General features: G+C 37.3%; 3 protein-coding genes across 3 annotated transcripts; all 3 read right to left on the bottom strand.

The window, feature by feature from the left end:
* Positions 1-1327: 1327 nt before the first annotated feature.
* Positions 1328-2257, bottom strand: LOC135473674 (forkhead box protein E4-like). Its single transcript, XM_064753539.1, has one exon. The coding sequence runs from the start codon at positions 2255-2257 to the stop codon at positions 1328-1330; it is 930 nt and encodes a 309-aa protein (XP_064609609.1).
* A 5359-nt stretch (positions 2258-7616) lies between these two features.
* On the bottom strand, positions 7617-8546 carry LOC135473675 (forkhead box protein E4-like). The gene has a single exon (XM_064753540.1). The coding sequence runs from the start codon at positions 8544-8546 to the stop codon at positions 7617-7619; it is 930 nt and encodes a 309-aa protein (XP_064609610.1).
* Positions 8547-14041: 5495 nt separating this feature from the next.
* Positions 14042-14827, bottom strand: LOC135473676 (forkhead box protein unc-130-like). Its single transcript, XM_064753541.1, has one exon. The coding sequence runs from the start codon at positions 14825-14827 to the stop codon at positions 14042-14044; it is 786 nt and encodes a 261-aa protein (XP_064609611.1).
* Between the last annotated feature and the right edge of the window lie 1473 nt (positions 14828-16300).

Here is a 16300-nt window from a genome sequence, read left to right on the forward strand (position 1 = left end):
AATCGTATGAATGTGGTGGACAAAGTTTTGAGAATTTCAAGACGACTTTATTCCGTAATGCTTATTTTTTAATTTAAATTTTCAAAGTCTTCTGGGGCCATATTCAGCATTTTGGCTCTTTGGAGTCAGTGTCAAGTAAATCACTGAGAACAATCAGTCATCATAAAAGGAAAACAATTCCAAGCTTTTGGCGTCGAACTGTTCTACAGGTTAACATGAATATGGGAGCTCATACTATTTTGCAACTGAGTATGTTTTCGTTCATTTCATCATAAACAATAAATTTAACAAATCGCCATAATGGTTCCAACAAGGTTCTACAACCAACTCAAAAACACCAGGCACACATGATGACTGATCAAACTGATGATATTCAAATGAGTGATAGAACTTAACCCTCCAAACATCAGCCATGATCTGTTGCGTATCATACATAAAAATGACGAGATGACGATACATACGTGTCGGCCAAAGGATAAACATCCAGCTGATTGTAACTTACACTTTTATATTAAAGACGATAGTGTCCATTTATCTACCAACTGATACTGACACCTGTGACCTCTTAGACCTGCATCCGATCGGAGAGGTTATTGGTGTGCTGTTGATCAAAGGTGAGGTCATAGGCTGAAAACTAATATCTATTTGTTTATCTGATTGGTGTTTGACGCCATATTCAAAAATGTTTCACTTAGGTAACGATGGCCAGCATTATGGTGGGATGAAACCACTGAAAACTAACAGGCGCCTACTGAGAACTTGCTGTGTACGATAAAAAAAGTAATGTACAAATACATATATTCACATTTGACACGCTTCATAATGCCAAGCTACGACCATTATTCCCATAGCCAAACTGATCCTCTCCATTGCCTGTGTGGGGCAAAGCACTATTTATACAAGTATATCACCATCCAGCTATGCTCAAACCATTGTCAACTCTAGATTAGACTGTTTCATGTCCACCAGCAATCATTCCAAACAAGTTCTCTTAACTTATTTATACAGCTTCTTGAACCTTAAGAAACAAATCGAGATGAAAACACAACATGATCTATGAAGACATGATGTTTATTAACGATTCAGTGCATTTGTACACATATAATTTCCTCTCTTTCTAAAAACCAGCATTATATATACATAACATGAAGAGGGAGATGTCACCTTTTTACAGAAAATTGTATAGAGATGTCTCATATTGAATATAAAATGTCGCATATTTTACATTAGAAACAAAATTCCAGTTATCAATTTTACAGCACTTTTCGATGCACTTAGTCTAGAGATCAATAGATCAATTTTATTAAATACAACTAGGCACGGCCTCTTAGTATATAGAAATGTATCCCAGTTTTGAAGAATGTTGAACAACGGAAGGAAAACTTTGGAAGAAATTTTCCTTTAAATCTAGGGTAGAGGCAGAGAGGTTGCTTCCCATGTATGATGGCGGTTGATACTTAGAGGCACTCAGCTCCTCTGACCTCATTGGCAGGTATTCGAAAGGAGAGGTCATTGCTTTGTGGCTGATCGGTGGTGGGGTCATAGGCTGAATCCTGAAAGGTGGTGAATTTATAGAAACTTGATTTCTTGAATATGATGTCATTGGCTGGTACCCAACAGTTGAAAGAGTCACAGGCTGATACCCCAATAATGATGACGTCATTGGCACATAACCAGCATTACAGTTATATTCTGTAGCATTAAACTGGTCCCTGTTCACATTTTTTACACTTTTGCGTGCGCGTCTTCTCGCTTGTCGGCGTCGAAAATCACCTTTAGAAAAATCTTCCACACAGGCAGGATGGATGGACCAATAGTTGCCTTTGCCGTTATCTGCTCGTCCGTTCTTGATGAAACACTCGTTGATGGACAGGTTGTGGCGGATGCTATTTCTCCAGGCCTTCTGTTTGTTGTTGTAGTAAGGAAATCTTTTCATTATAAACTCATAAATTTCTCCAAGAACCATCCTCTTCTCATTCGAGCTGAGAATGGCCATAGAAATGAGAGCAATATACGAGTGTGCAGGTTTTTCCATGCCAGCCTTGATCTCAGTAACAATGGCTGCCTGATGTTGCAGAGACTTTAACACGTCTGTTATGGAGTCTGGACTGTCACAGCTTGTTTCACTTCTCACAGAATCCGGAGACCCGGTACTTCTGTCCAGTGTATGTGACAGAAAAGTAAAGTCGCTGTTCACAGAATACTGATCACTCCGTTTATTACCCTGTAGAAGGTAGTCCACGTTGTACGATGACATTCTGTTTATTTCTATGAAAATGTATATCCTGTCTTCTCACGCTGAAGTCGCGATTGGAATACTTTTCCTTGAAAACTCTTGCTTTTTATATGGTGTTTGGAGACACTACAAAACGGTGCGAGTTCTAGGTTGGAATTGTTCCCAAGTCTTGACACAACCAAAATCTGTGAACAACGTCAACATACAAACGTCTGACAAGGCTGTCAAATAAATGACCTGGTCATCTAATTATGACACGTGTAGTGATCTACTGATAGCTGAAAAGCTTCCAGATAACCCGTTAACTGCTCTGCGGGAAGCTAGTGGTAAGCTGATCAACATGTCTGAGTATATAGCCGATATGGCAAGAAAGATTACATTCAACATTATTATTTGTGTGTTAACGTTTCTTGTTTACTACAAACGATTATGTTGTCACGTTAGTTGTCAATTTTCAAAAAATCATTTTTTTTGTAAAAATCTAGTGGAACTTGATCTGACACTCCATAAAGATAAACATTATACTTTAAATATATTACACCTTACACATTTTATATTTGATGTTATATTTCTGTTTATCTCTTGCAAACATTTTTCAAATAGAAGCAGCACGGATTTATCTTTACAGTTTTAAGCTTTTATACAGTCTTAAAGCACACATTTTGACAAGCATTTCTAATTGATTGATGTCAAACTGTGCTAGGCTGATAGCAACTTTGCATACTCGCTAAAAGTATATGTATTAGACGTAGGTCACTGCATAATACCATAGTTTCTATTTAAAATTAAGGTAACATAATGGCTGGACAAACGGCATTGTGGTGGTTTCTTACAAAATGTAATATGTGATGGCAGAGAGTTCTTATCGCAAACACGTATTCCAAAGGCATAAAATTGCACGATGCTATAACTTAGTGGTTCTGTACGGTAGGTGACACATATGGTGATCTACTGATATCTGACAACTACAACCAAAGATTCTGAAGTACCACTCACCCCATTCTCTCCACGGGGTACGAAATGTAAGCCCACAAGCGGATGATCATTACCACCCAGAACAACGGCCGTCATTTTCACTTAACAAGTCTGCCGATATCTGCAAAACAGTTAATAGGTGTTCATATTTTGTGCTTTGTAAAGATATAAAAATTGAACTTTTCATATATTCCTTTGCCTTCCTGCAAAAATATGTGACTTTAATAATCTCTTGCACATGCGTTCTAAACACAACAATGAATAATTGTTACATTGTATTTAGTTCATTCATCCAAATTACTCCACGGGTACAAAGTATAAGCCCATGTAAGCTGCTGAACATTACCACCCAGACCATCGGCCCTCATTTGCCAGTCTGCTGATAGATGTGAAACAGTTGATCACTTTTAGATCTGAACTGCATTACCCACAGGCCCTTTTTATGTGCATCAACAAATAATGATTGAAGACCTTCTGGGAAAATGACTTAGAAGCCATTCCCATTGTCTTTAAAAAATCAGTCGTTTGTATGTACTGAGTCGTGAAGTCAGGAAAGGGAGGTGTTTATTAATGAATTAGAGCATAATCATTGGATGGTGTATTTTAATGATTCACAATTAATATTTCTGAAAACGAACGTTGTCTGCATATCATCGTCTAACTATATACGTTTTCTTCCAAGAGCGCATTCGGGTTTATGGTGGTTAAGGTACATCGCATTCCATAACTAAGACACACGAGTTCAAGTTGTAGAATCCCTCCTCTTCATTGTTTCTAGGGTTTTGCTATCATTTCGTGGAGCAATAAACGAAGGCTAACATTGGTTCATATCCAATTATTTCGTTCGCACCTGTCCATCACATGTTAGAAAGATCGTCTGAAACTTGCCAAACGTCGGTGGTTTACCCCGGGAACTCTGATTTTCTTCATGCATAAAACTGATCGCCATCGTCTCACTGAAGAATTTCCGAGAATAGAGTGAAACAGCATTCAAAAGAAATCAATTCCAATGTTAAGTGGAACAATACCTCCTTTCCTTCATTATATGATTTCTTTCAACATAAGACACATAACTATACAAGCCAAGAACATATGCAACTGGACTGAAAAATGCCACAACCAAACATATACCATGGACTTTTCCCTGTTCATAGCTCGACAAATTCCGGTCCGAGGTCTTGAAACAAATACAAATATGTTCGAAGCCATCCAAGTAAACAAACTATCCAAAAAAAATGGCTGTCAAAAAAAATTTTATACGACTCACACAAACATGTAGATTGATCCGTCAGAAATAAAACTCACAATAAACTGTGAAATATGGTCGAGAAGACGTGATCATCGATATGTTGACCATGTCTTTTCCCCAACCATTAAAAACTCATCAGCTACATGATAAACATCAAACTGGCTATACATGTTAGTTGACGTGGGTAATAAATTCTTCTCAGTCGACAGTCGTTACGTTTTTCGGTCCTAAAGATGTATTGTTTATTGAGGGTCATCTGTCGACCAGAGTATTTTTCACACAACTGCACCAATTAAAATTTTAACTAAATTCCTTTTAATTTAAATTAGGCTCCACCATGTTTCCTGATCTGCATCATCTAGTGGATAACTGAGGATAAGCCGATTAGCACTGGCCAGGATTAGGGATAAGGCAGTGGAGTGAAGTTATAATGATAGGATAATGGTGGAGAAATAACTCTTCACAAAATCAGTTGTTATACATGTGTACTGGGATATGAATATATCAGATATGTATTTGGACTCTAATTGAACAATAAACACTTAATCATGCAAATAATCAGTCATTTATTACAAATCAGAACACCTGTTTCTCTCTTTACTCATACCGTTTCAGAGATATAAAAACCAGATTTTATTTATTTTTTCTCCAATATGATATACCGGTATGTAACGTCTTACAAAAGAGAGAGTCAAACCAGAGCAGGCAACGACGACAGTATGATTGTTGGCAAATGGTCACACATAACCGAAGAAATTTGGCCTTTTGTCAATTTACCTCAGTTTAATTTTTACTCTACTTATTCATGTAAATGCTTAAACAGTTGCAAATTGCACAACCCCTACCAAAACAAATTAAGCAGAATTGTAGATTTTATAAAATCAGTGATGGTACTTGCAAGGAATATGTAAGAAACCATCAGCCTATCTATGTGATGTTTAATACATTTTACAGTTTTGTACATTTGTTATCTCTTCGAAATATTTCTGTTTTTCAAGTTTAATGATCAAACCATAACTCAACACAACAAATTCTTTTCATACTTTACAAAACCGCCAGATTGTAACAACAAAGTAATAACTGTAAAGCCTGTCACTAATCGTCACAAATAACTGTTGCAAAAACACAATAAGTGGCGTCTGTCTACCTGTAAAACAATTAAATGGCTGTAAGTGATTTGAACTATGAACAATAAAACCTGGTACATCACACCTCGCGAAAAAGGTGGACCTTTTGAAATTGCAATTGCAGACATTATGTATAGTGATATTAGATATGAGAAAATAAAACAACATGGAAAATGTAGTTCACCCAGCTGTGTAGGGCCTACCTGTGTTTCTTTAAGACACATTCAGAGTATTTCAATGTTTGACCAAGCGCTGGCCTTGGTGCAGTGGTTAATGGTTCCATTATGTTCGTTATATAGGTCGCACCTGTCTTGAATCTAATCTCATTTTTGGATGGGACATTTTTTACATTTCCCTATTTTATTATTCCCGTGGCCTTGGTGGAAAAAAAGTGTCCATGGTGCTCTTTTGTTTGATTTTGCATGGGATGCAGTACGTTACACCTGTAAAACTTCGACTGCCAGAACAAAAAGTTCCTGACTGTAGCATGAAACAAGGTGAAAATAGATGATTTGTCGTCTTTGACAATGTCTATCTTTGTCCGATTTTTTATAATGTAGGCGTCAAAACCAACATTGGTATACCAGCCGTCAACCAAATAGACACTCTGTCTGCAATTGATCATATACCCAACGTAAGTATACTCTTTTCGTCTCCCCCATTGCCATGAAGGAGACAAAGGCCCTATTCTAAAAATCTTTAAATCGTATGAATGTGGTGGACAAAGTTTTGAGAATTTCAAGACGACTTTATTCCGTAATGCTTATTTTTTAATTTAAATTTTCAAAGTCTTCTGGGGCCATATTCAGCATTTTGGCTCTTTGGAGTCAGTGTCAAGTAAATCACTGAGAACAATCAGTCATCATAAAAGGAAAACAATTCCAAGCTTTTGGCGTCGAACTGTTCTACAGGTTAACATGAATATGGGAGCTCATACTATTTTGCAACTGAGTATGTTTTCGTTCATTTCATCATAAACAATAAATTTAACAAATCGCCATAATGGTTCCAACAAGGTTCTACAACCAACTCAAAAACACCAGGCACACATGATGACTGATCAAACTGATGATATTCAAATGAGTGATAGAACTTAACCCTCCAAACATCAGCCATGATCTGTTGCGTATCATACATAAAAATGACGAGATGACGATACATACGTGTCGGCCAAAGGATAAACATCCAGCTGATTGTAACTTACACTTTTATATTAAAGACGATAGTGTCCATTTATCTACCAACTGATACTGACACCTGTGACCTCTTAGACCTGCATCCGATCGGAGAGGTTATTGGTGTGCTGTTGATCAAAGGTGAGGTCATAGGCTGAAAACTAATATCTATTTGTTTATCTGATTGGTGTTTGACGCCATATTCAAAAATGTTTCACTTAGGTAACGATGGCCAGCATTATGGTGGGATGAAACCACTGAAAACTAACAGGCGCCTACTGAGAACTTGCTGTGTACGATAAAAAAAGTAATGTACAAATACATATATTCACATTTGACACGCTTCATAATGCCAAGCTACGACCATTATTCCCATAGCCAAACTGATCCTCTCCATTGCCTGTGTGGGGCAAAGCACTATTTATACAAGTATATCACCATCCAGCTATGCTCAAACCATTGTCAACTCTAGATTAGACTGTTTCATGTCCACCAGCAATCATTCCAAACAAGTTCTCTTAACTTATTTATACAGCTTCTTGAACCTTAAGAAACAAATCGAGATGAAAACACAACATGATCTATGAAGACATGATGTTTATTAACGATTCAGTGCATTTGTACACATATAATTTCCTCTCTTTCTAAAAACCAGCATTATATATACATAACATGAAGAGGGAGATGTCACCTTTTTACAGAAAATTGTATAGAGATGTCTCATATTGAATATAAAATGTCGCATATTTTACATTAGAAACAAAATTCCAGTTATCAATTTTACAGCACTTTTCGATGCACTTAGTCTAGAGATCAATAGATCAATTTTATTAAATACAACTAGGCACGGCCTCTTAGTATATAGAAATGTATCCCAGTTTTGAAGAATGTTGAACAACGGAAGGAAAACTTTGGAAGAAATTTTCCTTTAAATCTAGGGTAGAGGCAGAGAGGTTGCTTCCCATGTATGATGGCGGTTGATACTTAGAGGCACTCAGCTCCTCTGACCTCATTGGCAGGTATTCGAAAGGAGAGGTCATTGCTTTGTGGCTGATCGGTGGTGGGGTCATAGGCTGAATCCTGAAAGGTGGTGAATTTATAGAAACTTGATTTCTTGAATATGATGTCATTGGCTGGTACCCAACAGTTGAAAGAGTCACAGGCTGATACCCCAATGATGATGACGTCATTGGCACATAACCAGCATTACAGTTATATTCTGTAGCATTAAACTGGTCCCTGTTCACATTTTTTACACTTTTGCGTGCGCGTCTTCTCGCTTGTCGGCGTCGAAAATCACCTTTAGAAAAATCTTCCACACAGGCAGGATGGATGGACCAATAGTTGCCTTTGCCGTTATCTGCTCGTCCGTTCTTGATGAAACACTCGTTGATGGACAGGTTGTGGCGGATGCTATTTCTCCAGGCCTTCTGTTTGTTGTTGTAGTAAGGAAATCTTTTCATTATAAACTCATAAATTTCTCCAAGAACCATCCTCTTCTCATTCGAGCTGAGAATGGCCATAGAAATGAGAGCAATATACGAGTGTGCAGGTTTTTCCATGCCAGCCTTGATCTCAGTAACAATGGCTGCCTGATGTTGCAGAGACTTTAACACGTCTGTTATGGAGTCTGGACTGTCACAGCTTGTTTCACTTCTCACAGAATCCGGAGACCCGGTACTTCTGTCCAGTGTATGTGACAGAAAAGTAAAGTCGCTGTTCACAGAATACTGATCACTCCGTTTATTACCCTGTAGAAGGTAGTCCACGTTGTACGATGACATTCTGTTTATTTCTATGAAAATGTATATCCTGTCTTCTCACGCTGAAGTCGAGATTGGAATACTTTTCCTTGAAAACTCTTGCTTTTTATATGGTGTTTGGAGACACTACAAAACGGTGCGAGTTCTAGGTTGGAATTGTTCCCAAGTCTTGACACAACCAAAATCTGTGAACAACGTCAACATACAAACGTCTGACAAGGCTGTCAAATAAATGACCTGGTCATCTAATTATGACACGTGTAGTGATCTACTGATAGCTGAAAAGCTTCCAGATAACCCGTTAACTGCTCTGCGGGAAGCTAGTGGTAAGCTGATCAACATGTCTGAGTATATAGCCGATATGGCAAGAAAGATTACATTCAACATTATTATTTGTGTGTTAACGTTTCTTGTTTACTACAAACGATTATGTTGTCACGTTAGTTGTCAATTTTCAAAAAATCATTTTTTTTGTAAAAATCTAGTGGAACTTGATCTGACACTCCATAAAGATAAACATTATACTTTAAATATATTACACCTTACACATTTTATATTTGATGTTATATTTCTGTTTATCTCTTGCAAACATTTTTCAAATAGAAGCAGCACGGATTTATCTTTACAGTTTTAAGCTTTTATACAGTCTTAAAGCACACATTTTGACAAGCATTTCTAATTGATTGATGTCAAACTGTGCTAGGCTGATAGCAACTTTGCATACTCGCTAAAAGTATATGTATTAGACGTAGGTCACTGCATAATACCATAGTTTCTATTTAAAATTAAGGTAACATAATGGCTGGACAAACGGCATTGTGGTGGTTTCTTACAAAATGTAATATGTGATGGCAGAGAGTTCTTATCGCAAACACGTATTCCAAAGGCATAAAATTGCACGATGCTATAACTTAGTGGTTCTGTACGGTAGGTGACACATATGGTGATCTACTGATATCTGACAACTACAACCAAAGATTCTGAAGTACCACTCACCCCATTCTCTCCACGGGGTACGAAATGTAAGCCCACAAGCGGATGATCATTACCACCCAGAACAACGGCCGTCATTTTCACTTAACAAGTCTGCCGATATCTGCAAAACAGTTAATAGGTGTTCATATTTTGTGCTTTGTAAAGATATAAAAATTGAACTTTTCATATATTCCTTTGCCTTCCTGCAAAAATATGTGACTTTAATAATCTCTTGCACATGCGTTCTAAACACAACAATGAATAATTGTTACATTGTATTTAGTTCATTCATCCAAATTACTCCACGGGTACAAAGTATAAGCCCATGTAAGCTGCTGAACATTACCACCCAGACCATCGGCCCTCATTTGCCAGTCTGCTGATAGATGTGAAACAGTTGATCACTTTTAGATCTGAACTGCATTACCCACAGGCCCTTTTTATGTGCATCAACAAATAATGATTGAAGACCTTCTGGGAAAATGACTTAGAAGCCATTCCCATTGTCTTTAAAAAATCAGTCGTTTGTATGTACTGAGTCGTGAAGTCAGGAAAGGGAGGTGTTTATTAATGAATTAGAGCATAATCATTGGATGGTGTATTTTAATGATTCACAATTAATATTTCTGAAAACGAACGTTGTCTGCATATCATCGTCTAACTATATACGTTTTCTTCCAAGAGCGCATTCGGGTTTATGGTGGTTAAGGTACATCGCATTCCATAACTAAGACACACGAGTTCAAGTTGTAGAATCCCTCCTCTTCATTGTTTCTAGGGTTTTGCTATCATTTCGTGGAGCAATAAACGAAGGCTAACATTGGTTCATATCCAATTATTTCGTTCGCACCTGTCCATCACATGTTAGAAAGATCGTCTGAAACTTGCCAAACGTCGGTGGTTTACCCCGGGAACTCTGATTTTCTTCATGCATAAAACTGATCGCCATCGTCTCACTGAAGAATTTCCGAGAATAGAGTGAAACAGCATTCAAAAGAAATCAATTCCAATGTTAAGTGGAACAATACCTCCTTTCCTTCATTATATGATTTCTTTCAACATAAGACACATAACTATACAAGCCAAGAACATATGCAACTGGACTGAAAAATGCCACAACCAAACATATACCATGGACTTTTCCCTGTTCATAGCTCGACAAATTCCGGTCCGAGGTCTTGAAACAAATACAAATATGTTCGAAGCCATCCAAGTAAACAAACTATCCAAAAAAAATGGCTGTCAAAAAAAATTTTATACGACTCACACAAACATGTAGATTGATCCGTCAGAAATAAAACTCACAATAAACTGTGAAATATGGTCGAGAAGACGTGATCATCGATATGTTGACCATGTCTTTTCCCCAACCATTAAAAACTCATCAGCTACATGATAAACATCAAACTGGCTATACATGTTAGTTGACGTGGGTAATAAATTCTTCTCAGTCGACAGTCGTTACGTTTTTCGGTCCTAAAGATGTATTGTTTATTGAGGGTCATCTGTCGACCAGAGTATTTTTCACACAACTGCACCAATTAAAATTTTAACTAAATTCCTTTTAATTTAAATTAGGCTCCACCATGTTTCCTGATCTGCATCATCTAGTGGATAACTGAGGATAAGCCGATTAGCACTGGCCAGGATTAGGGATAAGGCAGTGGAAGTGAAGTTATAATGATAGGATAATGGTGGAGAAATAAACTCTTCACAAAATCAGTTGTTATACATGTGTACTGGGATATGAATATATCAGATATGTATTTGGACTCTAATTGAACAATAAACACTTAATCATGCAAATAATCAGTCATTTATTACAAATCAGAACACCTGTTTCTCTCTTTACTCATACCGTTTCAGAGATATAAAAACCAGATTTTATTTATTTTTTCTCCAATATGATATACCGGTATGTAACGTCTTACAAAAGAGAGAGTCAAACAGAGCAGGCAACGACGACAGTATGATTGTTGGCAAATGGTCACACATAACCGAAGAAATTTGGCCTTTTGTCAATTTACCTCAGTTTAATTTTTACTCTACTTATTCATGTAAATGCTTAAACAGTTGCAAATTGCACAACCCCTACCAAAACAAATTAAGCAGAATTGTAGATTTTATAAAATCAGTGATGGTACTTGCAAGGAATATGTAAGAAACCATCAGCCTATCTATGTGATGTTTAATACATTTTACAGTTTTGTACATTTGTTATCTCTTCGAAATATTTCTGTTTTTCAAGTTTAATGATCAAACCATAACTCAACACAACAAATTCTTTTCATACTTTACAAAACCGCCAGATTGTAACAACAAAGTAATAACTGTAAAGCCTGTCACTAATCGTCACAAATAACTGTTGCAAAAACACAATAAGTGGCGTCTGTCTACCTGTAAAACAATTAAATGGCTGTAAGTGATTTGAACTATGAACAATAAAACCTGGTACATCACACCTCGCGAAAAAGGTGGACCTTTTGAAATTGCAATTGCAGACATTATGTATAGTGATATTAGATATGAGAAAATAAAACAACATGGAAAATGTAGTTCACCCAGCTGTGTAGGGCCTACCTGTGTTTCTTTAAGACACATTCAGAGTATTTCAATGTTTGACCAAGCGCTGGCCTTGGTGCAGTGGTTAATGGTTCCATTATGTTCGTTATATAGGTCGCACCTGTCTTGAATCTAATCTCATTTTTGGATGGGACATTTTTTACATTTCCCTATTTTATTATTCCCGTGGCCTTGGTAGAAAAAAGTGTCCATGGTGCTCTTTTGTTTGATTTTGCATGGGATGCAGTACATTACACTTGTAAAACTTCGACTGCCAGAACAAAAGTTCCTGACTGTAGCATGAAACAAGGTGAAAATAGATGAATTGTCGTCTTTGACAATGTCTATCTTTGTCCGATTTTTTATAATGTAGGCGTCAAAACCAACATTGGTATACCAGCCGTCAACCAAATAGACACTCTGTCTGCAATTGATCATATACCCAACGTAAGTATACTCTTTTCGTCTCCCCCATTGCCATGAAGGAGACAAAGGCCCTATTCTAAAAATCTTTAAATCGTATGAATATGGTGGACAAAGCTTTGAGAATTTCAAGACGACTTTATTTTGTAATGCTTATTTTTTAATTTAAATTTTCAAAGTCTTCTGGGGCCATATTCAGCATTTTGGCTCTTTGGAGTCATTGTCAAGTAAATCACTGAGAACAATCAGTCATCATAAAAGGAAAACAATTCCAAGCTTTTGGCGTCGAACTGTTCTACAGGTTAACGTGAATACGGGAGCTCATACTATTTTGCAACTGAGTATGTTTTCGTTCATTTCATCATAAACAATTAATTTAACAAATCGCCATAATGGTTCCAACAAGGTTCTGCAACCAACTCAAAAACACCAGGCACACATGATGACTGATCAAACTGATGATATTCAAATGAGTGATAGAACTTACCCTCCAAACATCAGCCATGATCTGTTGCGTATCATACATAAAAATGACGAGATGACGATACATATGTGTCGGCCGAAGGATAAACATCCAGCTGATTGTAACTTACACTTTTATATTAAAGACGATAGTGTCCATTTATCTACCAACTGATACTGACACCTGTGACCTCTTAGACCTGTATCCGATCGGAGAGGTTATTGGTGTGCTGTTGATTAAGGTTGAGATCATAGGCTGAAAACTAATATCTATTTGTTTATCTGATTGGTGTTTGACGCCATATTCAAAAATGTTTCACTTAGGTAACAGCGGCCAGCATTATGGTGGGATGAAACCACTGAAAACTACCAGGCGCCTACTGAGAACTTGCTGTGTACGATAAAAAAAGTAATGCACAAATACATATATTCAAATTTACCACGCTTCATAATGCCAAGCTACGACCATCATTCTCAGAGCTAAACTGATCCTCTCCATTGCCTGTGTGGGGCAAAGCACTATTTATACAAGTATATCACCATCCAGCTATGCTCAAACCATTGTCAACTCTAGATTAGACTGTTTCACGTCCACCAGCAATCATTCCACACAAGTTCTCTTAACTTATTTATACAGCTTCTTGAACCTTAAGAAACAAATCGAGATGAAAACACAACATGATCTATGAAGACATGATGTTTATTAACGATTTAGTGCATTTGTACACATATAATTTCCTCTCTTTCTAAAAACCAGCATTATATATACATAACATGAAGAGGGAGGTGTCACCTTTTTACAGAAAATTGTATAGAGATGTCTCATATTAAATATAAAATGTCGCATATTTTACATTAGAAACAAAATTCCAATTATCTACTTTACAGCACTTTTCGATGCACTTAGTCTAGAGATCAATAGATCAATTTTATTAAATACAACTAGGCATGGCCTCTTAGTATATAGAAATGTATCCCAGTTTTGAAGAATGTTGAACAACGGAAGGAAAACTTTGAAGAAATTTTCCTTTAAATCTAGGGTAGATGCAGAAAGGTTGCTTCCCATATATGATGGCGGTTGATACTTAGAGGCACTAAGCTCCTCTGACCTCATTGGCAGGTATTCGAAAGGAGAGGTCATTGCTTTGTGGCTGATCGGTGGGTGGGGGCTGAAAGCTGAAAGGTGGAGAATTCATAGAAACTTGATTTCTTGAATATGATGTCATTGGTTGGTACCCAACAGTTGAAAGAGCCATAGGCTGATATTCCAAAGATGATGACGTCATTGGCACATAACCAGCATTACAGTTATATTCTGTAGCATTAAACTGGTCCCTGTTCACATTTTTCACACTTTTGCGTGCGCGTCTTCTCGCTTGTCGGCGTCGAAAATCACCTTTAGAAAAGTCTTCCACACAGGCAGGATGGATGGACCAATAGTTGCCTTTGCCGTTGTCTGCTCGTCCGTTCTTGATGAAACACTCGTTGATGGACAGGTTGTGGCGGATGCTATTTCTCCAGGCCTTCTCTTGGTTGTTGTAGTAAGGAAATCTTTTCATTATAAACTGGTAAATTTCTCCAAGAACCATCCTATTCTCATTCGAGCTGAGAATGGCCATAGAAATGAGAGCAATATACGAGTGTGCAGGTTTTTCCATGTCAGCCTTGACGTCAGTAACAATGGCTGCCTGATGTTGCAGAGACTTTAACACGTCCGTTATGGAGTCTGGACTGTCACTGCTTGTTTCACTTCTCAGAGAATCCGGAGACCCGGTACTTCTGTCCAGTGTATGTGACAGAAAATTAAAGTCGCTGTTCACGGAATACTGATCACTCCGTTTATTACCCTGTAGAAGGTAGTCCACGTTGTACGATGACATTCTGTTTATTTCTATGAAAATGTATCTCCCGTCTTCTCACGCTGAAGTCGAGATTGGAATACTTTTCCTTGAAAACTCTTGCTTTTTATATGGTGTTTGGAGACACTACAAAACGGTGCGAGTTCTAGGTTGGAATTGTTCCCGAGTCTTGACACAACCAAAAGCTGTGAACAACGTCAACATACAAACGTCTGACAACGCTGTCAAATAAATGACCTGGTCATCTAATTATGACACGTGTAGTGATCTACTGAAAGCTGAAAAGCTTCCAGATAACCCGTTAACTGCTCTGCGGGAAGCTAGTGGTAAGCTGATCAACATGTCTGAGTATATAGCCGATATGGCAAGAAAGATTACATTCAACATTATTGTTTGTGTGTTAACGTTTCTTGTTTGCTACAAACGATTATGTTGTCACGTTAGTTGTCAATTTTCAAAAAATCATTTTTTTTGTAAAAATCTAGTGGAACTTTATCTTTACAGTTTCAAGCTTTTATACAGTCTTAAAGCGCACATTTTGGCAAGCATTTCTAATTGATTGATATCAAACTGTGCTAGGCTGACAGCAACTTTGCATACTCGCTAAAAGTATATGTATTAGACGTAGGGCACTGCATAATACCATAGTTTCTATTTAAAATTAAGGTAACATAATGGCTGGACAAACGGCATTGTGGTGGTTTCTTACAAAATGTAATATGTGATGGCAGAGAATGGTTATCGCAAAAACGTATTCCAAAGGCATAAAATTGCACGATGCTATAACTTAGTGGTTCTATACGGTAGGTGACACATATGGTGATCTACTGATATCTGACAACTACAACCAAAGATTCTGAAGTACCACTCACCCCATTCTCTCCACGGGGTACGAAGTGTAAGCCCATAAACGGATGAACATTACCACCCAGAACAACGGCCGTCATTTTCACTTAACAAGTCTACCGATATCTGCGAAACAGTTAATCTTTTCTACAATATGTGTTCATCTTTTGTGCTTTGTAAAGATATAAAAATTGAACTTTTCATATATTCCTTTGCCTTCCTGCAAAAATATGTGATTTTAATGATCTCTTGCACATGCGTACTAAACACAACAATGAATAATTGTTACATTGTATATAGTTCATTCATCCAAATTACTCCACGGGTACAAAGTATAAGCCCATGTAAGCTGCTGAACATTACCACCCAGACCATCGGCCCTCATTTGCCAGTCTGCTGATAGATGTGAAACAGTTGATCACTTTTAGATCTGAACTGCATTACCCACAGGCCCTTTTTATGTGCATCAACAAGTAGTGATTGAAGACCTTTGGGGACATGACTCTGAAGCCATTCCAGTTGTCTTTAAAAAATCAGTCGTTTGTATGTACTGAGTCGTGAAGTCAGGAAAGGGAGGTGTTTATTAATGAATTAGAGCATAAACATTGGATGGTGTATTTTAATGATTCACAATTAATATTTCTGAAA

Source organism: Liolophura sinensis, chromosome 8 (assembly GCF_032854445.1).
Source record: "Liolophura sinensis isolate JHLJ2023 chromosome 8, CUHK_Ljap_v2, whole genome shotgun sequence".
NCBI lineage: Eukaryota > Metazoa > Mollusca > Polyplacophora > Chitonida > Chitonidae > Liolophura > Liolophura sinensis.

What these genes read in the sequence shown, in the direction of transcription:
- LOC135473675 (XM_064753540.1), bottom strand. Translation starts at nt 8,546, where the DNA reads ATGTCATCGTACAACGTGGACTACCTTCTACAGGGTAATAAACGGAGT.
- LOC135473676 (XM_064753541.1), bottom strand. Translation starts at nt 14,827, where the DNA reads ATGTCATCGTACAACGTGGACTACCTTCTACAGGGTAATAAACGGAGT.
- LOC135473674 (XM_064753539.1), bottom strand. Translation starts at nt 2,257, where the DNA reads ATGTCATCGTACAACGTGGACTACCTTCTACAGGGTAATAAACGGAGT.